At 43.9% G+C, this 22,337-nt stretch overlaps 2 protein-coding genes across 3 annotated transcripts; one reads left to right on the top strand and one right to left on the bottom strand.

The window, feature by feature from the left end:
* Positions 1-354: 354 nt before the first annotated feature.
* LOC311023638 (secretory carrier-associated membrane protein 1-like) lies at positions 355-6,864 on the top strand. The gene is made up of 9 exons (XM_084025609.1): positions 355-546; positions 1,289-1,369; positions 1,664-1,777; positions 2,170-2,278; positions 2,935-3,063; positions 3,289-3,448; positions 3,662-3,763; positions 3,852-3,969; positions 4,136-6,864. The coding sequence occupies exons 1-9, from the start codon at positions 490-492 to the stop codon at positions 4,295-4,297; spliced, it is 1,032 nt and encodes a 343-aa protein (XP_083881735.1). The 5' UTR covers positions 355-489; the 3' UTR covers positions 4,298-6,864.
* Positions 6,673-17,476, bottom strand: LOC311023639 (LHFPL tetraspan subfamily member 2a protein-like). 2 transcript variants are annotated; one of them, XM_084025610.1, is made up of 3 exons: positions 17,321-17,476; positions 9,475-10,168; positions 6,673-8,713 (listed from the first exon to the last, which is right to left on the bottom strand). In XM_084025610.1, the coding sequence occupies exons 2-3, from the start codon at positions 9,884-9,886 to the stop codon at positions 8,457-8,459; spliced, it is 669 nt and encodes a 222-aa protein (XP_083881736.1). In that variant the 5' UTR covers positions 9,887-10,168; positions 17,321-17,476; the 3' UTR covers positions 6,673-8,456. The 2 variants fall into 2 exon arrangements, with proteins under 2 accessions (XP_083881736.1, XP_083881737.1); XM_084025611.1 differs by having other exon boundaries at positions 17,325-17,476.
* Positions 17,477-22,337: the final 4,861 nt, after the last annotated feature.

Genomic DNA, 22,337 nt, shown 5'->3' with positions numbered 1-22,337 from the left:
GGTACATACAACATTTACAGTGTGTGTGGGAGATTGGGGTGGAGGTCAATAGAGGGCCAACCTCATTTCTGGCCCCCAGGACCAAGTCACATTTTAACTTGTCATCTGAGGCCATGTCTCAAGTGGAAACGCTTTAAGAGCGTACTTATTCAAAGTCATTCAAACGTAATCTTCGGCGTTCACGTCTTATTTATACAAATTGATACAAGTGCAGTACACTGATGTGTATTGTAGGCCTACCTGTCCAGGTCCAGACGTTATGCTGTCCGTGGTGCTGAATCAGTGACGTAGGAATGTGCCGCTCATTACGCATCCTCTCCTGCCATCTTTGTGCTACTGGCTAGCTTGCTAAGCAAGGGGTCTCCATCGGCAGGAGGCGGAGAAGACTGCAGGCAAGCAGAGAGAGGCAGTCAAAGCAAGAGACCGAGCCTTCACTGGAGAATCTGGGAGCTCTTCCACACGGGGACACGTTTTTAGAAAGGCTGTACAATGTCCGATTTTGACAGCAACCCGTTCGCAGACCCGGACTTCAGCAATCCGTTTCAGGTAGCCAACTTAGCTAGCTAGCTAGCTAGCTATCGTACGCTTTAAGCCCAATGAGGCCAGTCTTACTTTAGCATCGCTGCTAACTGTCTTCGCTGGTAACTTGACAGCTAGCTAGCTTGAGCGTTTCCTTGGTTTACGACTATGTAGCAGAAAGGGCTAATCATCACTCACACCATTTACCTTACCGAAGACCGTAAGGTTGGTCGGTCTGTAAAATAACCCGCAAAAGATAAGCCACTAGGTTATTACTGAGGTTGTTTGTTTTCAACGCTATAATAACGGATAAACCAACTAAGAACAAAGACACATGATGTTAGCTGGCTAGCTCTGCCCACCGCCAGTAAACATTTGCAGCTCGGTAAAGAAGTTAGCTAACGTCACCCAACTAGTACTAGCATCAGTTAGGGTCCATTGTGTGCTCACAGCCTACAGGAGATACAGACGTCTTAACGTACATGAGCCATGTTTTTTCACAGCAGTGCTCCAACACAAACTTAAGATCAAGAAAGATCATGTCACATATAGTCAGAGCATTTCTATGGTGTTGCATGTACATCCTGCTCTCTTGTTTCAACCTTACCTGTCACCAACACCACAATAACGGGCCAGGACATGGGAAATAACAGACCTCAGTGAATGGTCAGCTGTGGTTTTTCACATCAGTGGTAGGTTAGCTAACAACAACAAATGTGGTTGTAGCTTTTCTCCCCTTAAACCCTTTATGGTCATCTCTGTCCCCTAGGATCCTTCAGTGACCCAGGTGACCCGGTCTGCCCCTCCTGGTGGTCTGGAGGAGTATAACCCCTTCACAGACGCCAGAACGGTCAGCTTAACCAGCATCGCCATTGATGTGTGTGTGTGTGTGTGTGTGTGTGTGTGTGTGTGTGTGTGTGTGTGTGTGTGTGTGTGTGTGTGTGTGTGTGTGTGTGTGTGTGCGTGTGTGTGTGTGCACGCATGTTTTTGTGTGCTTCTGAGTCATTGACCTGATTTTATCCACTACCCTCTTTCTCTCTTCCTCTGCCTGAAAAATACGACTGTGACCTAATTACAGTTTTGATTCTGGGTCTGCCGCTTGATTGCAAAAACATTAATATGGTAGGTCTATGCTGATTTACAGGCGGCTCCTGGGAATGCCCCCAAAGCTACTCCTGCCCCCCCACAGCAGAACACACAACCTGCCATCATGAAGCCCACAGAAGAGCCACCAGCTTACTCGCAGCAACAGACTCAGGTACTACACATACAAAATGTTTATTTATATATTGAATCACGTAGTTCTAAAGCACATACATGATATAGACACACTGTCTCTGTTTGTGGTTTACATTTCCTCTTGTCCTCCATATACTCATCTGTCCTCTGATGACCCAACAGCCGCGTAATGAGGTACTGTCTTTCATCTGATATTTTCTGTACCCCTTTGTGTCACTGTCTTCACAATAGTTTGACTTTATTCACATTCCCCACCAGCATCAACAACAACAGTAGCTTTCCCAATCGTAACCCCTTCTTTCTCTTCTCAAAGTAGTGCACCTAGAAGTTTACCTTCATTAATCACCTGATTGGATATCATAACTCCTGTCAGATGTTAGAGAATTTTAATAGCATTTCTGTTTGTGTTAGGACCAAATGCGTGCTCAGGCTGAATTGTTAAGAAGACAGGAGGAGCTGGAGAAGAAAGCGGCGGAGCTGGATCGTCGGGAGAGAGAGTTGCAGTCCCACGGAGTCGGAGGTTAGTCATTCACTCACTTGCCGATTCACCTCAGCGTGTGAATGGTCATTCCCAAGCAGAGCTAGATTCATGACAGTGTCAAAGGTCACACATTGTAAAAACATCTTGTTTTTACAATGTGTGACCTTTAAGGCACAGAAACTGTGCCTTTATATGAGCCGACAGGTTAGTTGATGTCACAACTATACAATATAGAGACAATTTCACAGTTTTAAACGTAGACTTTCTAAATGTATGTGAATGACATCAATTACAAAACAACACACAACAGGAACAGGAAGTAAACGTGGACCCAAGCTGTTGCCTAGCAATGCAATTCCGTTAATCTGTGCTGAAACGTAGCGTTTCAGACAGATGGTGAATACAGGTCTATTCACACAGATGGTATGTAAAAAATATGAAATAGTAGAAACACAAAATATAAGAGTGAACCTGGAAAAAACATTTCTCAGTTATTAATCACAGTGACTTATTTCAGGAAATATATAGTGATCACATTGCTTTAGATAGAACAATCATCGGCGGTGAATTGTAAATCATTCTTTTGTTCCGATTCTTGCACACACACTTGATATAAGTACGCTTCATAGTATAACTTAGCGGTAAAAACTCTGATACTGTACATCAACTAAACCCTGTCGCCTTTGTCCACACAGGGCGTAAGAACAACTGGCCTCCCCTGCCAGAGAAGTTCCCAGTTGGCCCATGTTTCTACCATGATATTGCAGTGGATATACCTGTAGAGTTCCAAAAGACTGTCAAGATCATGTACAACCTTTGGATGTGTAAGTGGATCACCTGACACACCTCGGAAAAAAAACACAACACTGTCCTGTGAGATCACATGAGCTCATGAAATGAACTGTTTGCTCATTTATCACTCACACACACACACACACACACACACACATTGTAAAACAAAGAGATTTTTATTGCTTTGCTGATCATACACTTTGGGTCTTGTACTGAAATGACACTTGTTGTCTTTATGTTGCTATTTCTTCTACCAGTTCATGCAGGCACACTCTTTGTGAACATGTTTGGCTGCCTGGCTTGGTTCTTTGTGGATGCATACCGTGGTGTAGATTTCGGCCTGGCCTTGCTATGGTTCCTGCTGTTTACCCCCTGTTCTTTCGTCTGCTGGTACAGACCGCTTTACGGGGCTTTCAGGTAAGCAGATACCCCGAAAATTACTCCGCATCCTGCAGCAGCAGTAGAAATAGCAGGAACATGTCTCTGTGGCAACCACTGTGTTCTGATAAGGTTCTGGCCTATGGGAATAGAGTATGAAGTAAAGAAATGCATGGAAGATGAATTATTGTATTTATTTTTTTATTTCCCCTAAATTGTTCTCTCACTACCTTTCCTCTGTCTCCACTACAGGAGTGACAGTTCATTCCGCTTCTTTGTCTTCTTCTTCGTCTATATCTGTCAGTTCGGTGTTCACGTTCTACAAACTATCGGCATCGCCGGCTGGGGAACGTGGTGAGTATTTTGAGCTTTTACCGATTCTGCAACCTCTACGAGTGCACGCTGAAGTTCAACTCGCATTGTCGGTGTTTTCTTTTGCCAGTGGTTGGATTGCAGCTTTAACTGGTCTGAACACCAGCATCCCAGTTGGCATCATCATGTTACTGATTTCAGCTCTCTTCACGGCGCTGTCTGTGGGCTCGCTCATTATGTTTAAAAAGGTAAATGCATGTCAGTTATTCTTCACCATTAATGTTGAGCCAAACGTCAGGGTTGAGATTTGCCAGGAAACATCTGCCTGACTGAATCAGTCCATGCTGTGCCCAAGTTGGTAGATTTAAATGGCTTGATTCGATCCCAATTAATTTTCTTTTCTGTTCTTTCCAGGTGCACGCGTTGTATCGTACAACTGGTGCTAGTTTTGAGAAGGCTCAGCAGGAGTTTGCGACTGGGGTCATGTCTAACAAGACGGTTCAGACTGCGGCTGCCAACGCTGCAGCAAATGCTGCTACCAATGCTGCTCGTGGAGCCTTCAAACCTCAGCCATAAACTGACACAAACACACACACACAGACACTTAAAAGTGTGAGATGCACAACTCTGGACCTGCAGGCTCTCAGATCAAATTGATTCTATTTATGAATGCTGTCATGCAAAGTTTGCCCTGCACACTTTGTTTTAACACAGCGATAGTCAGATAAAGTCACCAGAGTTGTTCACCTTCACTTAAAAGTTTCTCTTACATTCTTCCTGTCTGCTTTTCAGTCAGATGACTATCTGCTCAAATCCCTTGAAACATCCACTAAGTGACTCAAGGTTTTCCTCTCAGTGTGTGGGAATTTCATCTCGCGCTCTCTCACTCGCTTCTTCGCTTTCCTTGTTCTTCTGTCACCTTCAGGTGATCCTTGGTCAGGCAGAGGTCGCAGTTCTAGCATCTTATTTTTGTCACGGCGATGACCTCCAAACAGCTTCCTGTCTGGTTAATACAGTATAGAGTTATGAAAAGTGATAATCCGATCATGGTGTTTTGCACATACTTCTGTTTTCTTGGTCACACGCCGAAAGTACAGTGTATGTTTGAATGGCTGGACCCACGTGCAAATGTGTGCTTCACTTAAATAGGATTGCAGCTCTGACTTGGATTTTTTTTTTTTTTTTTTTTTAAAGAATACTAAGCTTGGTCATTTGGATCTGAAAGAAAAATTGCGAAAAATACCATCCTGGTAGTTCATACGAGTTGAAATGTGTTCTTATTTAAGTACCTGCCTGCAGCTCCCAGCAGTGATCCAGTGACACCTGCCAGTTGAACAACTGTTCCCACTCTGTGTGCTTCTTTTATTGGCAACGTGGGCTGGGTCAACATCTGTGTGGCTTACTGAGAGTTGACAGCATGTTGACGCGCATGAGGAGCACACACTCAATGTAGCGGTTATTTTGGAAAAGTCATTCTGTCCACGATTGGCCCGTTCTCTGGCCACAGGTGGCAGCTCTTTGTATGGGCGGGAATATCTGTCCACTTTATTTCCCTTGGTTGGTTTCTGTGAGAAGTGGTTGACTGATTGATGATGTTTGGATCTATTTGTGAAGATGCACTGAACACCCAGGTCAGGAGAGGGTCACCACAAACTTAGGTTCAGTCACTTGGCCTGGTGCACTAAAGGGGGGGGGGGGGGGGGGTATATGTATGTATGACATTAACAGACTACTATGTGGCTCCATCTCAGTTTTTTTGTAGCCCTTCACAGTTGATTAAAAAAAAAACGTACGCTGCTATAAATCTGAGAGCCGCTGGGTCGTAGCCTCCTGCTGATACACCATTCATTCATTGGCAGTACGGAGAGAAGTGGCCTGCCTTTTCTCACAGGAGATGACCTGAACAGTGTTAAAGCTATGATTGTTTTCAAGATTAACCTGCATACATAAAATGGAAAGAAAAAGACACCATACGGTCTACATGACATGGACTAATAGTCGGTTTGCATTTTTTACAAACAAAACAAAAAAAATCAGTCCATTTTTGTTTCATTTTGTTCAGTATTGGATTACTGGCATCAGAAGTTTCATTGCCAAAATGAGCGTTAAGATAACAGATGATTTGCAATTACAATTTACAAAAACAACCCAGTAACATCGGTGTTATTCAGAACCAAGTTGTACAGACTACTGTCACTGAAGTGAAATATGGACGTGGGTTACATTTGTGTCGTGCTATAGCACTTCTGTAGTGGCGTCTGAAGATTAGTGCTGCTGTTAATACAAATGTATGGACTGAACATTAGTGGATGAATACTCCTGTGTGTGTTTGAAGATCAAATAAGCCTTCGTCTTGGCAGTTTTGTTTTTGATTGGAAATATTTTAGTTTTAAATTGATTGCACATTTCTCGTTTTACATTGGATCTTTTAGCGCAACATGTTTTTATTTATGTTGTAATTTAAGTTTGTTTGCATCTCAATCTTGTTTGGTTTGATTTAACATTGTGTATTATGTTTGTGTGGGTTTTATAATGACGTGATCATAGCATCAGCTAGATTTAAAAGTGTTCAATGACTTTGCAACTTGACCCTGCAAGAGGTGTGCGTATGGATGAGGATGCGTGTAGGATCGGTATGAAAGGCGAAACAAAAAAACTCCCTCAAGTGTTATTCTATGTCCTGAAAAGCTGTGAGAAATCTACCAAATGTCCATATAGATTTGTTTTTAAATCTCTCGGTTTGTGATGTGCTCCCTTGCCATGTTTTGTTTTTGTTTTACAGATATTTCCCACGTTTTCTTTGCTACAAAAACTCATCTATAGTTTTAAAAAGCTGTATATTAAAGCCATGCCATGGTGGGTCATTTCTCGATGTATTAGGCGAGCTGTTACGCAGCGCTTAACGATGGATTTCAAGTTTGCCGACACAAAACTGTTTTTTGACCTGTGACGATGTTATTTCACTGAATCAGAGAAGAAACTCATTCAAAAAGGGACACTTGTATATTTTGTAAAGTTGAAAATTTGATCCCCATTATCAATCACATGTAAAAAGAAAATGTAATGCACTCTTGTCTGGCCTTTGTTGCATGTGAAATAGTTTGAGTTTTGTATATTTATGGTATTAACATAAAATAAAATTTGAAAGAAAGATTGGTTGGTTCACCTTGAGAATTACACAACTTGTATATGTGTAAATCATTGTCCCATTATTTGTTTGGAATCATGGTATGAGACTGTGTTTCCCAGCCTTGTAAACCTTTAATATGAAGCAATGTCAACTCATGACCCCTTGTCACGGTTTGTGTAGCTACAGGTGTTTTAGCAGGTTAAAGAAAATTGACAAAAAATATAAATGGCTGTATTAAAAATAACCATTTAAATGTATCTTGCAACCCTGGATGGAGAAGTACTCGGGGAAGTAGTTTTGTGTTTCCATCTCTAGGTGTCAGTGTTTCCTCAGGAAGTTTTGTTTTCACAGGAAAGAAGGAACGTTATCAGTGTAAAGAAAGATTTTGACATGCGGATCAATTACTCAAGGAGGCCTTGTTTATTCGAGTACAAAGTACTCTCTTGTTAATGTAACAAAAACAGCAGACGGCCAACATATTCATTTAAGCAGAGACGGTATAGAAACGTCCCATCCTCTCAGTCCACTCACTCCGACAGCAAAAACCCTACAGCTGAATTATTGCACATCTCATCTAGGATGAATAAAAGCAAATCGCATGACCCTACATTTACAGCACCTTAATGAAGCGTGGTTGGTGAAAATACAGCAATGTGAAATGAATTAAAGGACCAAGTGCAAAACGCCGATTTCTGGTGGTCTCCGACAGTACCAAGCAAACAATCATGTTCATGGCAAATCATGTAGCAAAAGCTCAGCAAAGGCTTTTTGAATCTTTACCCATTTTGTTTGTGTCTAGAAGGTCTCATTGTGTCACATTGTGTAACCCGCGATAAGCTCTGCATTCTCACCCTGCGAGCATTGTTAAAGTCGAGCGCAGTAAAACATATGGCGAGGCTCTGTTCACACACTCAGCCAGTTACTAAGCTGCAACAGACCCACAAACAATCCAATTTAACAGGGGAAAACGCCATTTAAAGTCAACAATCCCTTAAGTGGCACATGTAAAGTTAGCGAGGGAGTCTGAATGTCCTGCTGCGCCGTGCAGTCGGGAGCATACGGACATTTAGAAACCTCAAAGTTCATGTCTGTCAGACACACTCCCACACATATGCGAGCTGTTGTTGGGTGAGTTTTAGTGGACACATCTGCTAGTATTCAGTGGTTTGTTGAAGCTCGCAGGTGAACCATGTGAATGAACATTATAATGATGTTACTGACCTAAACACCATTTGTCTGGCAGTGTTTAGCCTCTCCTTAACTAATCTTCCAGTACAGTGGTTTGTTTAAGGCAAGGATTATTACAAATACAAACAGTATTGTGGTAGAAGTCTACAGCTAATGTTCCTTGGCTTGCTGCTGTATCAGAACATGAAGCAGCAGGAGTCTTAGTCTCATCAGGTAGGCTTCTGCACGTTTCAAAGCCTAAAGATTTTGTTGCCAAGGCTTCTATATTTTCAACAATCATGGATTTTATCCAGGCTATCATGAAGAAAATCACTTTAGAGAAACATCTGTCCTCCCTCCACTGAGATCCACAAGTGTCCGTACAAGAGAAATGACACAGGAGGATTTTCCTGGAGGTTCCCCGAGGTTTCTGAAGGCTCAGAGCAAGCAGATCAGACTCTTCCCTTCTTCAATCTCCTCCTGGACCTTATCGCTGGAGGTGGCAATCTCAGCCTGCGCAGACAAAACGGCACACAGGAAGGATCCCAGCGTTCCTCCTATCGCCGCGTAGAAGGCCCAGCCAAGTGAACACAGAGCCGGCCTAAAGGGCGAGGCCTCGGGACCGCAGTAGCCGATCACCTTCTCTGAACCCCAACCAGCAGGGTAGAGCATGAGGCCCACCATCAGCAGCAGGCCTGGGGAGAGAGGAGACAAAGACACGAGGGGTTGAGTCACGTCAACATAAACATTGGGGCTGGAAGCATCGAGCTGGGAACATGGTGACTCAACTCCAGTGATGAATACCGGTACATGCATTTTTGACCGCCTCTGCAGTGATGTCACATAATGACAGAGTACTTACTCGACACAACATACCTGTGGCCAAACACACTATTGGGAGCTCGTTGTTGTAGAAAACATGCTAAAAGACTTGGAGAAGTACGGTTGGAATATCCGTCCTCCAATGGAACGCTGCTCGCGGCCAATTTATAAACTCAGATGTTTCAACTTGTAAACTGAGTAGCAACAGAGACATTCCCCCAAGGCTATGGCATGATTGTAAAACATTGAGTAATAGGCTTGCATGGGCGTGTAACCAGCAAAAACTCTGTGTCACACATGCCAGATTCTCAGTCTTAGCTTCCGGCTCTAGTTCTTCCCTGCTTCCTTGCTTTTAAACTGGGAACTTTGATGTGCAAAGCCACATAAAAGTGCAATTTATTTGTTGTTGTTTTTACTTTACATCAGACCTCTGTCTTTTAGATTACGATATAAGTATGAAAAACAACTATATTTATGTCCGGGATTACAATAAAGTCCTGATCTTGTTTCCATTGTTCATTGTGTGTTTTCACTTTACTAGGACTTTCAATGTCTGACTTTAAAATCAGACATGCTCATTTTCTGGTGTTAGTTTATGTGGAAGACATATGTGCTAAACAAAGAGATGTCTCACCTGCGACAGCCTGGAGCAGTCCGCAGATGTTGAATATGCTCTTCTTCAGGATGCTCTGGAAGCAAAGGCTGAAGATGGAGATACAGGCCACTCCTCCTAGCACCAACATCCCTGCTGCCAGAAACAACATGGCGGCCTGCCAGAAGCCACTGGCCACTTCTCCAAACGCCCCGGCGTAGGGCCCACAGCTCACCCCCACTCCCCGGGACCCGACGCGGAGGCAGCGGCTGTAGAGGCCGAGAGACGGCCGGTATTCCCCGGAGTCCACTCCCTCCCCGCCCGCACTGGAGTCCGACCGAGGAAATCCCAGCAGCCAATCGGGACTCATGAAGGCAATGAGCTCCGCAAAAGCCACCACAATGCTGAGCAGCGTCCACAGCATGGAACGGCATGTCACAATAACATGGCACATGGCGCTAATTCTTTTTGAGATGGTAATAACCAATTATATTTAAAAAAATATATAATAAATAATAAAAAAGTGAAGCTCTTTAAAGTGACAAAGAACTGATGCAAGGGGGGTTAAATACTTAAAAAGAGAAAGGCCCAGCAGATTCCAGGTTCGGATCTTATCCTCTCTGTGCAGATGTTTTCACCTCCTCTCACGATCCTGTCTTCTCTTTGGCTCTGGTCAGCCCAAACAGCTACAACGCACCGAAGCAGCTCCCCTCAGCCATGGCACCGTCGGAAAAGCCTACAGACACAAGAAACAGAGAATCTTTATACATGTGAAGTGGGAGCAACTGACACGTACAAGGGGAGGAAAGAGGGAACGGTAACTATGATTCATCAAGCCTCCTTGTGTTTGCCCCGAAGGGACATCCAATTTGTCCCATTGTCATCAAATAGACCCAAGATCTTCCCACAGAGTGCTTCTTCACATTCACTTTCCGCCAGCTGTGAGTGTAGCATGAGCAACATTCCCAGATGTCTGTTCAAAACGTTGGAGATGAATCACCGGGCACGCACGGACATCACCACGGCCTTTGATTTTATCTGCGAAATGACGGCAGCTTTGTGTGTTTTTGCCACTGAGCAGCTGTCAACACAGATCAGCGCTGAGCTCTGTAACAGCTTGTCGTATTTCACAGTAATACGTAGTGTAGCATGCCAGTGGGAGGAACTCACAAACACCAACCGGAGCGACGTCATTCAGTTCACTATTCAAATTACAGTCCGAGTATAAATCCTTATTCAACAGAGCTCTCAATCCTGCGTGTGTGTGTGTTTTTTTGTGTATGTGTGTGTTTGTTTGAGTGAGCATGTATAGGTTTCAATCAAAGCGATTGTGATACTGTTGCTATGTTATGACCCAGTTGCCGTGGCCACACTGGCCTCGACGCAGACGTGGTCTCTCGGGAGCACAGAGGTTTTCCGAAAAAACCTCTGATGTCATGAACGTCATGATCCAGCATGATGATGCACACAGGAAAATATGTGGGAGCTGGTTTAAACACAACAGGGTCATCTGGGTGGATCACACTGGTGGAGCCAATGTTCCCCCCGTGAATAAAACATTGTTCAAAGAGTCTAATGGCACAAATTACAAGAGGTATTCTTCAATTATTTTGTGGCTTTACATTCAATTAGTTTGTTTACCCTGACGAATAAGCAGTGAACTCCCATAACAATGGTATTAGTCAACACAGATGATGTGGTAGAGGTTGAGCAGTTCTCCAGTTACTCAACCTCAATCTGCACAGTTGTATGGATTTTTTCAGGTCTTGTTGTCATATTTGTGTCCATGTCTGTCGCAATTCTGTTGATGGATTTCGCCATCTTTCTGGCTCTCGCATTGGAAGATGATGTCCTTATTCTCAATCTCCTGCTTACAAAGCTCTGTTCGGTTTATTGTTTCTTCGACAAGGAGGAAGTAGCCATCAATGAGCACAATATTTATCCACATTTATTTTTACTGCTGAGCACATCAGAGGTGTGGGCAAGGATTTAGAGTTCTAGAGACAGGCGAGTGAAGGTTATATTCAAATAATCTGAATTATTACTCAATATTTTTCTTCAATTGACCCATTGCTAATTTGCTACTACTCCAAACTACACAAGCTGTCAAAGCTACAATGGTCTTACTCACTAACTGCACTTCCTGCATAAATATGATCTTATTTTTTGGTAAAAAGGAGAAAGAAAAAGGGATTTCAGAGAGAAGCGAGAAGGGTGTACAATGTCATGAAGGATATATCTGTCAAATATGTCAAACAGATTCAGCAGCAAAAACAGGATAAAAAGATAAATACCAAAGTCAAAGCCTACAGTTCACAGTATAAAAGTCAACCACAACATCACCCGGCAATCTCAGGTTTTTGGGGGGAATTAGGGTGAGTAGTGATGAAAAGTTCAGCACAAAACTATTCATAAAGTCAGTCTTGTAACTAAGGGGAATAAACGTGGTATTAGGTTGTGCATAACCTCCCTGGCAGCCTCCTCCCAGCGGGGTAAATCATCCCACCACATCTGCAGGGAATGAACACTGATGCTGTATATTGTCCGATACAATCTGAGTCAGTTCAAAGCAAAAACACTTCAGACATTCCCCTGGCCACAAAATAAAAAGAAGTATCTCACGTGGCAAAAAAAAACCCCTCCTGACTGATTCATCAGAGGTCGGGGTCAAGTAGAAACCAGCAGAACTGGGTCACAATAACAAAGTCACAGGCATGACGCCATCTGAAGAGCAGAGGTATGAGACGTGAAACACTTAAGATGCGGGTGTAATTCAGTTCATGCAGGATGCAGTCGTGTCTGCAGCTCACGGCCGTGTTTTCAAGTAGTTGTGACGGGTTTGTTGTTCTCAGGTTTGCTCTTATTGAGTGTGGCAGGAATGCCTATCTGTAACATTCCCCGTCATCGTCATCTCACTCCATTGACTTTGTTCAAAGCAGAATTTCAGGGGCACATCTCTGCTTAAAATGTATTCTCATTCAACAATTTTGCATCCTAATTAGAGATTTCATGAACCCTCTCAGGCAAAATGCACAACACATCTATAATTACCCAGCTTGAAGATAAACCGAGTGTGTTTCGGTTTCAACTGAGCTAAAAGTCATCGCGGCAGGATAAAGGTTAAGTTACTACTATCATCAGCCAAAAAGGAAACAGCAGACACAAACAGGACGCACACAGGAAGCATGGGTGTCCGTCCAACAGCCTCTGAGGCCCTGTCATGCGTTCAACCTGAAAGTTTGCAAAAACTATAGAAGCAACGTCTGAACAAATGCTTGCATTTGTGATTTAAATTCCAGGGTATTACAGCGACAAGGAAAAGTAAAATATAATCAGGTATTTGAGTGTTTGAGGATTGTTCGGGTGTGCCCTATTGTATTACAGTTCTTCTGACCTCTACACAAAACCGTGGCTCGCCTTATCGCAGTTTCCATCCTGTAATAGTTACAATGGTCTCACACAACAGCACTCTGCACAGTCTGACTCACCAGTCACCACACACACACACACACACACAGTTTTAGCACTATTTATAGCAACCGTTACAATACAGAAATAAACATGTGCGTTAAGGTATGTTGAGTTTGAGCGTTCTGTTTACAGCTAATTATATAGGCCATCCAGGCCGGGCATAGGGATCTGCATGCGTCGGTGGTTGCATGCATGCATGTAAGTGTGTATGTGTACGTGCATGCTGCTGTGTATTTGGCGAGCAGTAAAGGTCACTGCATCCCACACTTGATGAACACTTTCCGCTTGTTTTCTGGTTGTTGAACAGACTTCGGGGAAAGTGCTTGAACAGCACATCCTTGGCGAGGTCACGATTCTCCGGTGTGTTTGTGCGAGCACCGAGAGAGGAGGCTTTCACACTTCACGGCATATCAGACACTCAGAACTATGACTTATTCATAGCCTCGGCTATCAGGGCGCCGTGGGTGTTTCTCAGCCTCCCAGTTGCTTTTGATAGATACGCATCTTCAAACTGTCAGATCTTTGTTGCTGCAGCTCTCCCTGCGCCTGCGGACTCACCATCGTAGATATGCATCAATCGCCAATACCGAGAGATCATGTATTCCTACGCTTCTTTCATGAATCCTTCCACGATGCCGAGTTGGACCGATGATACAGCAGATATGCTACAAGATGAAAGCAGTAATGCGACCCTGCATCTGATCTGGATCGGCTCACTCTCACACTTTTCTCCTGTCCTGACCGAAACCAAGCCCGCTACAAAATTTGATTGTATGCATGTAGTGAAGGCCTGAGGCCAACTCACACACAGTTTTCCGATCCTTCGGTCAGCAAGCCAACATGAACAGTCTCCTTGTTGCTACGAGACAAACTTTTCCTCTCAGGGAATTTACCGAAAGAAAATACAATCCTCAGCCCGACCGTTTGGCTGTGAGAACCTGTTGGCCAAGCAGGCCGCACGCTCAATAAAACGTCAACTAATGAAGCACAACATCAGTTCGAGCCGAACCGCCCTTTCAAAGCCCCGGATGACACGGTGGATACGAGGCGTATGTGGGTCAGTCAGTTGGCCGTTAGTTAAAGGAGCCAGCTGAGTAGTAAATCTAGAGTAATTGGTCTGAGATATCAGCGAAGGCTCTGGTAGCATGCCAAGGTGCTGAGGTAATGAGCGTTGGCCACTGTAGTTTGTTTTGGAGAGTGAAAGTGAATGAGACGACGGGGCAGTTGAGAGATCGAAAGCACGGTCGATCCAGATTGTTCTATGAAGAGGTCACAAACAGCTTTCACTTCCATGAATAAAAAAAATTGTGAGAGATTATGGTTTTGTTTCTCTAGAACATGAGCTTGTCCCCGTTATGAAAAAGGGATCCACTGATCTGACTTTTTCAGTCCTGATGCTGATACCTGGACTTTGGTTATCAGGACATATTGATCCGATACCAGTGTTTAATTAATACGCTGTATGCCTCACTGTGACTGGGATCATTTTTGTATGTATAAAGAAACGTCAGACTTGCTTTAACATTGTAAATGTAATAAAATAATAGTATCCCATACCAGATCCAGCTATCTGAGGTAGCTTGGCGTCAGTGCACCTCTACTTTAGGAAAGCGTATTTGAGCCACTGGATCACCCACCCAGATGACCCCCCCACCCCGCCCCGTCTGGACTCGACGGACTCCATTAGCTGACTTTTTTTCTTTTTCTTAACACACAGATGCTGAACCAGAAACCTCAAACCAAAGCAATCTGTTCCCTAAGCTGCTGTGCCTGGTCTGGTCTGGTCATGCATCTGGACCAGCCAGGAGGAAGGCCCTCAAACCACAAACCACAAGAGAGGCTGCTTCACCATCTTCAGGGCTGCACACAGCTACAAGATCTGGACAGTGAGGAAATCACTGTATTTCCAAGAATCAGGAAGATACTTAAAGAGATATGAAACTAGTATGGTAGCAGTCAGCGTTGGGCAGGACCAAACATATCCCTCTTTCATAAAAGAATGCAGTGGAGCTCCAGGTGAAGTGAGGGAGAATGAAGCAATGTAGCTTGGATAATAATCATTCTCCTCCCACACACCGAGCTCCTCTTCGCCCCGGATCTGTGAAACCTGAACAAAGCAAAACAAAAATGACAGAACTCACAACCAAAACTGATGAGTATTACATCATGACTCCCTCCCTGTCAAACTGAAACTTGTAGCCTTGGGAGGCAACATCCAACTGCTGTCACAGCGTGCTACAAAACCGGAGGAGGGATGGCGCAAAGAGTGAGTCATGCAAAACGTACAAAGAGACGCAAAGATGAGTTCAGCATTTTTGATTTCCATGATGCTTTCTCAATCCTTCCAGACGTCATGAAACAACCCGAGCTCCTTCTCACTAACCATAACCATGTGAGCCACCGCTTTGGTAGCCCTCCGTAAACAATGAATGAAAGAGTTGCAAGGGGAGAAAATGTTTCCCATGGGTAGGCATTTACCAAAACTTGTGTTTCGTAACATCAGCCAGTGAGTGACGGCGACCTTCAAAAGCATGTTTAGCCCTCCAAAGTTAGTTTAGAGTTGTCTTACAGACCCAGATTAAACACTAGAAACCAATTCAAGCTGCAGAATGTCATTTAACGTCATTCCCTTGCACAACGGTGAGAAGCCCTCCAACAGTGTGCTGAAACAATACGGCTCACTTTACTGTTGCACAAACACAAAAACAAATACACACCCATAAACCACAGAGAGGTGCCAGCCTCTGCTCCCTCGTCCGGGGTACAATTGCATCAAAACACATGACATCCACAGAGAAAAGTATCAGCCAACCCATTTGTGTGCATGTGTTAGTGCGTCTCTGAGCCAAAAAGCTTGGAGGAAAAAAAAAAAAAAAACGACCCACTTCATCTGGTGCAACTCAGCTCAAACAAAAGGCACCACAAAGACGTGCCGACGCCAGCCCCCTCACTCACTCTTCAGTGCTCAAAGACATGCTACCGTTGGCCCAGAATGCACTCCCTCATTCTCAAAGACAGGCCACTGCGGCCCCTAACCTATTCAATCTGTGCAACGCCCCGGCCCCTCAACTCCCCGCGCTGACTCCGTAGTGGCCCCACAGTTTCTGACGCACAAAAGCCCCTCGGTGACCCTCACATTTCACTTAGACAAAGAGAGGAATGACATGGCCTCGCTCTACTCCCTCCTGACTTCTTCTGCGCCTGCAGTCGTTTCTACAAAAGATGATGGATGTCCACAAGCATTCTACTTTTTCTTATCTCTAGACTGTCCCCTTTACAGTGATGCTTGAGGGACGTCGTGAGTAGGTTTTGGATCTTGACTAATAATAGTTGCACTTACTTCATATATTGATAACAGTTTTTAGCATCCATGAAAGGCAGCTTAGAAATTGCAAGATGATTTTTGCACCCAGGTGAGTTGAATGGACAGCAGTGGCCTCCTAAGGTCTCCATCAGCAACAATGTTTTTAGTGATTCTCTACTAGATCTGCTCAGAAGTCACCGGCCTTCTTCCGACACACTTAAGCCAACGGTGTTTGCGTTTACTAGGAAGCCCAACTTGCTTTCAGTGAAATAAAACTCTCCCTTTGCACTCACATTGCTCCATCCAAATCCAGTGACACGTAACAAGTTTGCACTCGTCACCTGGTGGGCTGTCAAAACTCATTCTAGGAAAAGTGAGGCAGGTTCGAACAATCACAGTAAAGTCAATTACAGCATGATTTCAGCGTGAAATAACGCCTGGAATTTGTCGGACTGATGTGTAACAGTGTTAAAAGTTTTTTGAGCAGTCGCTGAAAGGATAATAATTTCACTTTAGTTTGTCCTTGAACTCGGTTAGAATAAACACGGTTTCCTGGTTTTGTTTAGTTTATGATGTAGCACCACTTCCCCTCTCGGTGCATGGTTGTGCATCAGGCGGAGAGCTCCATGGGTGGCTCTCCCATAGATGGACCTCCTCCGCACTTCAAGGACACGGGGTTGTGGTGGGGAGAGACACTGAGGGAAGAACGCCCGCTGCATGCAGGGACATGTGTGAAAGACAGATTAAGAAATACAACTTTTTTTGGTTTAAAGTGCTGTATAATAAGTGGTTAAGGCTGCTCATGGAGGTGATTTCTCTAATAGGCACCGTGCTGTGATGCCCAACTGCTGCCAGATGTTGTCCCCCACCACAAAGCTGCAACCCCCCCTAGTCCAGGGCTAAAACATCACCATTCAGCTCGTCTTCAGGTGGCATGCTTCAGCATCACAGTCAATACAGCATGCCAACCTCCTCCAATCAACACAGCCGCGCGATCAAACGGAGCAAAGCAACACTTCCGACAATCAATGACACTTTCAGCGCTACACATCAGTCTGCCAAAGAGGAGACGTTTGAAATGAGTGACGACACAGCGACATTGTCTTCGTCTACTTACGGGGAAGTCAACGTGGAGAGGTTTTGCAGGCGCAAAAGTGTAGAAGTCGTCCTTTGTTTTGAAACGCTGGTTCTCTCCCTCCCGGCGCTCTCATTCACTCGAGTCTCCTTCCTCCTCCTCCAGGACCTTATTCTCGCTCCTTCTCCGCTCGCATAAAGCCATCCCACTACCGTCTGACGTCGGCCTTTCTCCTCTCCTCCACCCCCACATTTGCCCTTCCCCCACTCCGCTTTCCCAGAGTCGAGAGAGCAGAAGAAGAGGAAGAAAAAGTTGCAATGCAGAGAGATCATGTGAAAGATGATGAAGAAGAGTTCCTGGATTCCGCGACTTCGCTTCCCGTAAACTCCTCCATTAAACGCGTAGATGCTGATTTAGTCATGCAGCTCTATCGTCCTCTGTTGTCAGTTTTTTCTTTCCAATATATTTACTTGTGAGTATCGTTTCTTCTTTTCTGTTGTTTTAGTAGGATACACTCTGAAATATAATTTAGAATAAAAACAAATTAACTATCTTGAATTTGATTGGGTTAACACTTTTACCCATCAAAATGATTTAATTGCAAATATTTCTTTTCAATGTGCATCAGTGTGTAGAATAAAGTGGGATTTAGTGGAAAATAATATTTCTAACTTTGTGTTCGTACAATCATATGAAACTATGCATGTGTTTTCGTGACTTCAGAATGAACAGCAGGTCCTCCTCCCGCCATGTTGCACCGCCATGTTTCTACAGTGCCCCAGAACGGACAAACCAAACACTGGCTCCAGAAAAGGCCTTTTTGAGAGTTGGTTGCAATTGCATCCTCACTGCTACATGCCACTAGCATGACACAGTGCTTGTAAGTAGTATGCTTAAGTATGCTTGTGTGGTCCAAATTGAGTAAACATGGCCTCTTAGAAGCTCTGAACATGGCGGCGGCTGAGCCAGCGGCTCGCAGCTAATGATGCTAACAGGACAGTGCACTGCAACGGTGCAAGCTATGGCAAAGATCTGACAGGGCAAACCTGAGGGAGAACCAGAGGGTGGGTGCTACGCTACCGTGCCGACGACTAGCAGCTAACAGTGCTAACAGTGCAGACTACATTTTGACAGAGCTAACAGTGTTTACCTGAGGGGGAACCAGATGTTGGACGCTACACTACCGAAACAATGCCGGTCCTTTTTTTCTGGTCTCCAGAAAAGATTTCAGAAGCTTCCCCCTGCATGCTGTGCATCCTGCAGAGAAGAAACATCTCTTTCCTTGTTTCCTCTCTTCTCACTCTGGGCCTGAGCTGGAGACACAAACCACACCTATTACATTGTGGTCTGTGGAACTGTGACAACTCGGGGGCCGACTGTCACACTGGGACCATATGAACATTTCAGGAAGAAAAACACTGCAGCAGAGAACAGCGAATGACGCTGGGCCCCTCCTGCATGTTTTGAAGGGCTTGTGCGGCTTGTAAGCGATGCCTCATAGTGACAGTGATAAATAGCTGGAGGAAGCCCATATAGTTTGGAGTCACTTGAGTCTCAACATAGCAAGTAAAAGAGGTATCATTTACAGCCAGGTTTGGAAAAAGAACACTTTTATTTTACGCAGGATGGAAACAGCCTTTTTTCCGACCTTTGCGTTGGCTTAGGGTGTCCTGCGCTCGTTCAGCTGCATGTCTTTGGTCTCTTTGTTGAGATATTCCAACAGAGAATATGCATCAACATCCAATAAACATGCTCTGGCCAATGGAGGAGCTTTTATGTTCAGAAAACACACGGAAGTAAAAGCAGTTTGTGTGCTAAGTATCAAACATCTCCTTGATGCAGTTCTCAGCACTAAAATGCTGTTCAGTCAGCTTGTTTAGTGATTGTTGGACGTCTTTTTCTCTGTACGTATATGTAATGTATGTTTAGTGAAGCTCATCCTTTTTTCCCCCAACTATCAGAAATGATGGGAATCAGAGATCTCATAAAGTGTCAACATTGATGAGGGTCTACTTGTGATCACTTTTGACATGCACCACCATGACTTTTTTAGACTCCCCCCCCCCTCCTGTGTTTGTCACTCTGCAACTCAGGCAATATGAGTTCTGGGTTTTTCACACAAAACCCTAAAAAAAAACCACCAGCAACTCCTCTTCCCAGCCTGTTAACACCAGCTCTCATTTCCTCTCCGTGATGCTGCAGTGGGAGTTTGTCTCCTCGCTCTCACGGTGCCTCGCTTCTCCACCGCGGCCGAGCCACTGTGTCATTTGGTCGGCCCTGCCTTCGGAACTTCCTCTTTCCACACCAAGATCTGTGTGTGTTTGTCAGCCTGGTGAGAACACCACGGGAGGCAGGGGTGTCTGGAAATAGATAAGTGTGGCCACCACAGCGCTCCGGTCTCAGGGGCAGGAAAATGTTCTTAGCTGCAGGGCGACTCCATGGGGAACAGGGAGATGACTTAAGAGACACTGGGAGAGATGATTGGGTTTGATGGTTAGTGGCTGTGGGGAGGAAGTTGCGCTCTCTTCACAGAAATGATGACATGACGCCATTCTTGGTGGATGTCAGATATGTTTATGTGTGTGTGAAAATAAGGGCTGGTATAATTCACTGCAGTCACTTTTAATATACAGCTGTACTGAACGAGAAATTCAGAATGGTGGTGTTTCCAAAAGAAGTGTGTGAAAAAGGAGAATTACTTTGTTTTTTGTTTTTTAATTTTTCCAATATAATAATTGTATGTGTATAATGGGAGTTATCGGGTAATTTCATATAAAAAATGTGTATACATTCAAAGAATAGGCTTATTGAGTTTTCAGAACCGTTCTCAATTTGTTTTGTGTCCTACATACACACTTCAGCAGATATGTATGATGTAGTACAAAGCAGATTGGGACCCCTCCAGGGGGGTCAACATAAATCTGAGGGGTCAAAATGATTGATGGGATAGAAAAAGCTTTCTCCAAGTTTCTAATTTTTTGTGAAGTAATGGTCATTGTTTGTTTGAACTTCTTTTTTACCTCTTTGAACTTCAACCGATTATTCCCATGACACAATTTGAAAACTATTTGGTTTAACTATTAGAACTCTTAGAAATCTGAAACCTGTGTCCAGGGTTGACAAGAACACGTGGCTTCATTTTAAAGGCCCCCAAGCCAATACAATCCTGTCTCCTCAGATACTGACAGCCCCTCGGCGTTTCATACTGATGCCGATGTCAGGCTTGGTCTTTAATGCAGAGACTAGACAACGGTTTAAAAAAAATAAAACAGGAAGAGAACAAAAAAGGAAAATGTGCAGAAAGATAATAACTGAAATGTAAACCCACTCACATCAATATTAAACGGTCTGAGCAACTGCTTAGAGTAAAGAGCAAGGCAGTCCACAGGGTGGGGAAGAGCTTTTTCTGGCATACTAAATAGTATGGTAGGTTGTCAGTCGTTGGTTGGTGTCAGATACTCCCTTGGTATTGACGCAAGTTGTTTTATTTGTCAACTTAGCCTCAATCACGTTGTTTTCCTAAATATAACTAACCACTCTGTAAGTGGTTGTGTTGCCTAAACCTACCTTTCTTTATTTTTGTAGTGGTAACTGAGACGCGGTTCCTGCCACATCCCAAACAGGGGAACCTAGAGAATAGTTCAAAGTGTAGGGCCGCTGACCAAGCGTCAATGTTTTGAGGCAGATATTCCAATTTTGAAACAATGATTGTAAGATTTTCTTAAATGTTCTGCTGTTAAATTGGTTCCCTCAGCACTATCTATCAACAGCTTGAATATGAAGTTACGCCGAATAACCACAATGACTATACAGATTGATTTTCAACCAATTTAAAACATAAATAGAACTTTATTTTCCTTTTCAAATTGAGCTCATGTTGTTGTCACACACATACTGCCAGTCCCTGAAGAACGAATCCAGTTAATTATGGTTTAAAATGTCTCAGTGCAGTGAGATAAACATCAGTGTGGTCAGAGACCTGGCGCTTTGAAAAAAAAAGAAAAGTAAGGAGAATCCATTTTTCCCTTTTTTGTTTTGGTGGATTTCCCAGAAGTACACAGTTTGATGTTGGAAATGATGTCACAGCATGACATACGTGAGACCCGAATAAAGTGTGACATAAAGGTGGCACGAGACCTTGGGCCACAAAAACAGCAAAGAAGACGGTGGAGTTAGGTCATTCAAACAGATCAAACAGACCCTGCTGGGACAAGCCAAGCATGATCTATGGAAGTAAAGACAGAAAATGCTCTGATGTCTCTGCTGCGGCACATGATGGATAATTAAGTCGTATTTAATTGCATGTTATAAACAAAAACAGCAGGGTGATTCAATCTGTGGCTGAGTCACGAATACCTAAACTAGAGATCATCTTATATGGTGATTTTTGAAGAGGGCTTTGGCTCACTGCGTGATTTACAAATATTTTGACTCCTTGCTTATCCAAATTGTATTTATCTGACGAACCCCCTTCTACAAATCTCAAGCAGCATTTCCTGACTCGTTCCCGTAAAAATCACATTAAGCTTTCAGTCCTGACGAGCGTCAGCGGCGTTACACTGCTGTTGGTTTTGCCAAAATAAACACAACTCGCGGATGCAGGTGACTTCATGAAATGTGTTTGGACAACACATCTGTGGTTGCTAACAAACATAAGAGAAACAAATTCAGTCATTCAGATATTTGAAGAGGGTTATCAACCCTCGCAAATTTGTTTCACAGTCCTCCAGCCGTGACTATGAATACACAAGGATGCAAAGGGAGCATTGGGTTGATCTGCAAGTCCAGGATTTGATTGGAGTCATCTGGTTAATATTTGATGATATATTGTGCGCTGATGATCTGTATTTCCATTCGAGGAGTAGCTTTTTCTGCACAGTCATGCTGTGAATCTTTACTGTGAGATTAGAAGGAGCAGACAAAAGATAAGTAAACCATAGTCCTTTCACCGAGAGGTAATGAAAAGCCGCCCGGGTGCTTTATTACAGTGAACTGCAGGTTGGTTGGATCAAACCATCCCTCTCTTAAGTTGTCACACAATTTATGTTCAGTGAA

Source organism: Eutrigla gurnardus, assembly GCF_963514095.1.
Source record: "Eutrigla gurnardus genome assembly, chromosome: 13".
NCBI lineage: Eukaryota > Metazoa > Chordata > Actinopteri > Perciformes > Triglidae > Eutrigla > Eutrigla gurnardus.
This window is presented reverse-complemented; position numbering and strand designations above follow the sequence as displayed.

Excerpts from the sequence above, each read along its gene's own strand:
- LOC311023638 (XM_084025609.1), top strand. The coding sequence starts at position 490 with ATGTCCGATTTTGACAGCAACCCGTTCGCAGACCCGGACTTCAGCAAT. Across the intron at positions 2,279-2,934 it reads GCAGTCCCACGGAGTCGGAG|GGCGTAAGAACAACTGGCCT; the intron begins GTTAGTCATTCA and ends TTGTCCACACAG. Across the intron at positions 3,970-4,135 it reads CGCTCATTATGTTTAAAAAG|GTGCACGCGTTGTATCGTAC; the intron begins GTAAATGCATGT and ends TGTTCTTTCCAG.
- LOC311023639 (XM_084025610.1), bottom strand. The coding sequence starts at position 9,886 with ATGTGCCATGTTATTGTGACATGCCGTTCCATGCTGTGGACGCTGCTC. Across the intron at positions 8,714-9,474 it reads ACTGCTCCAGGCTGTCGCAG|GCCTGCTGCTGATGGTGGGC; the intron begins GTGAGACATCTC and ends CTCTCTCCCCAG.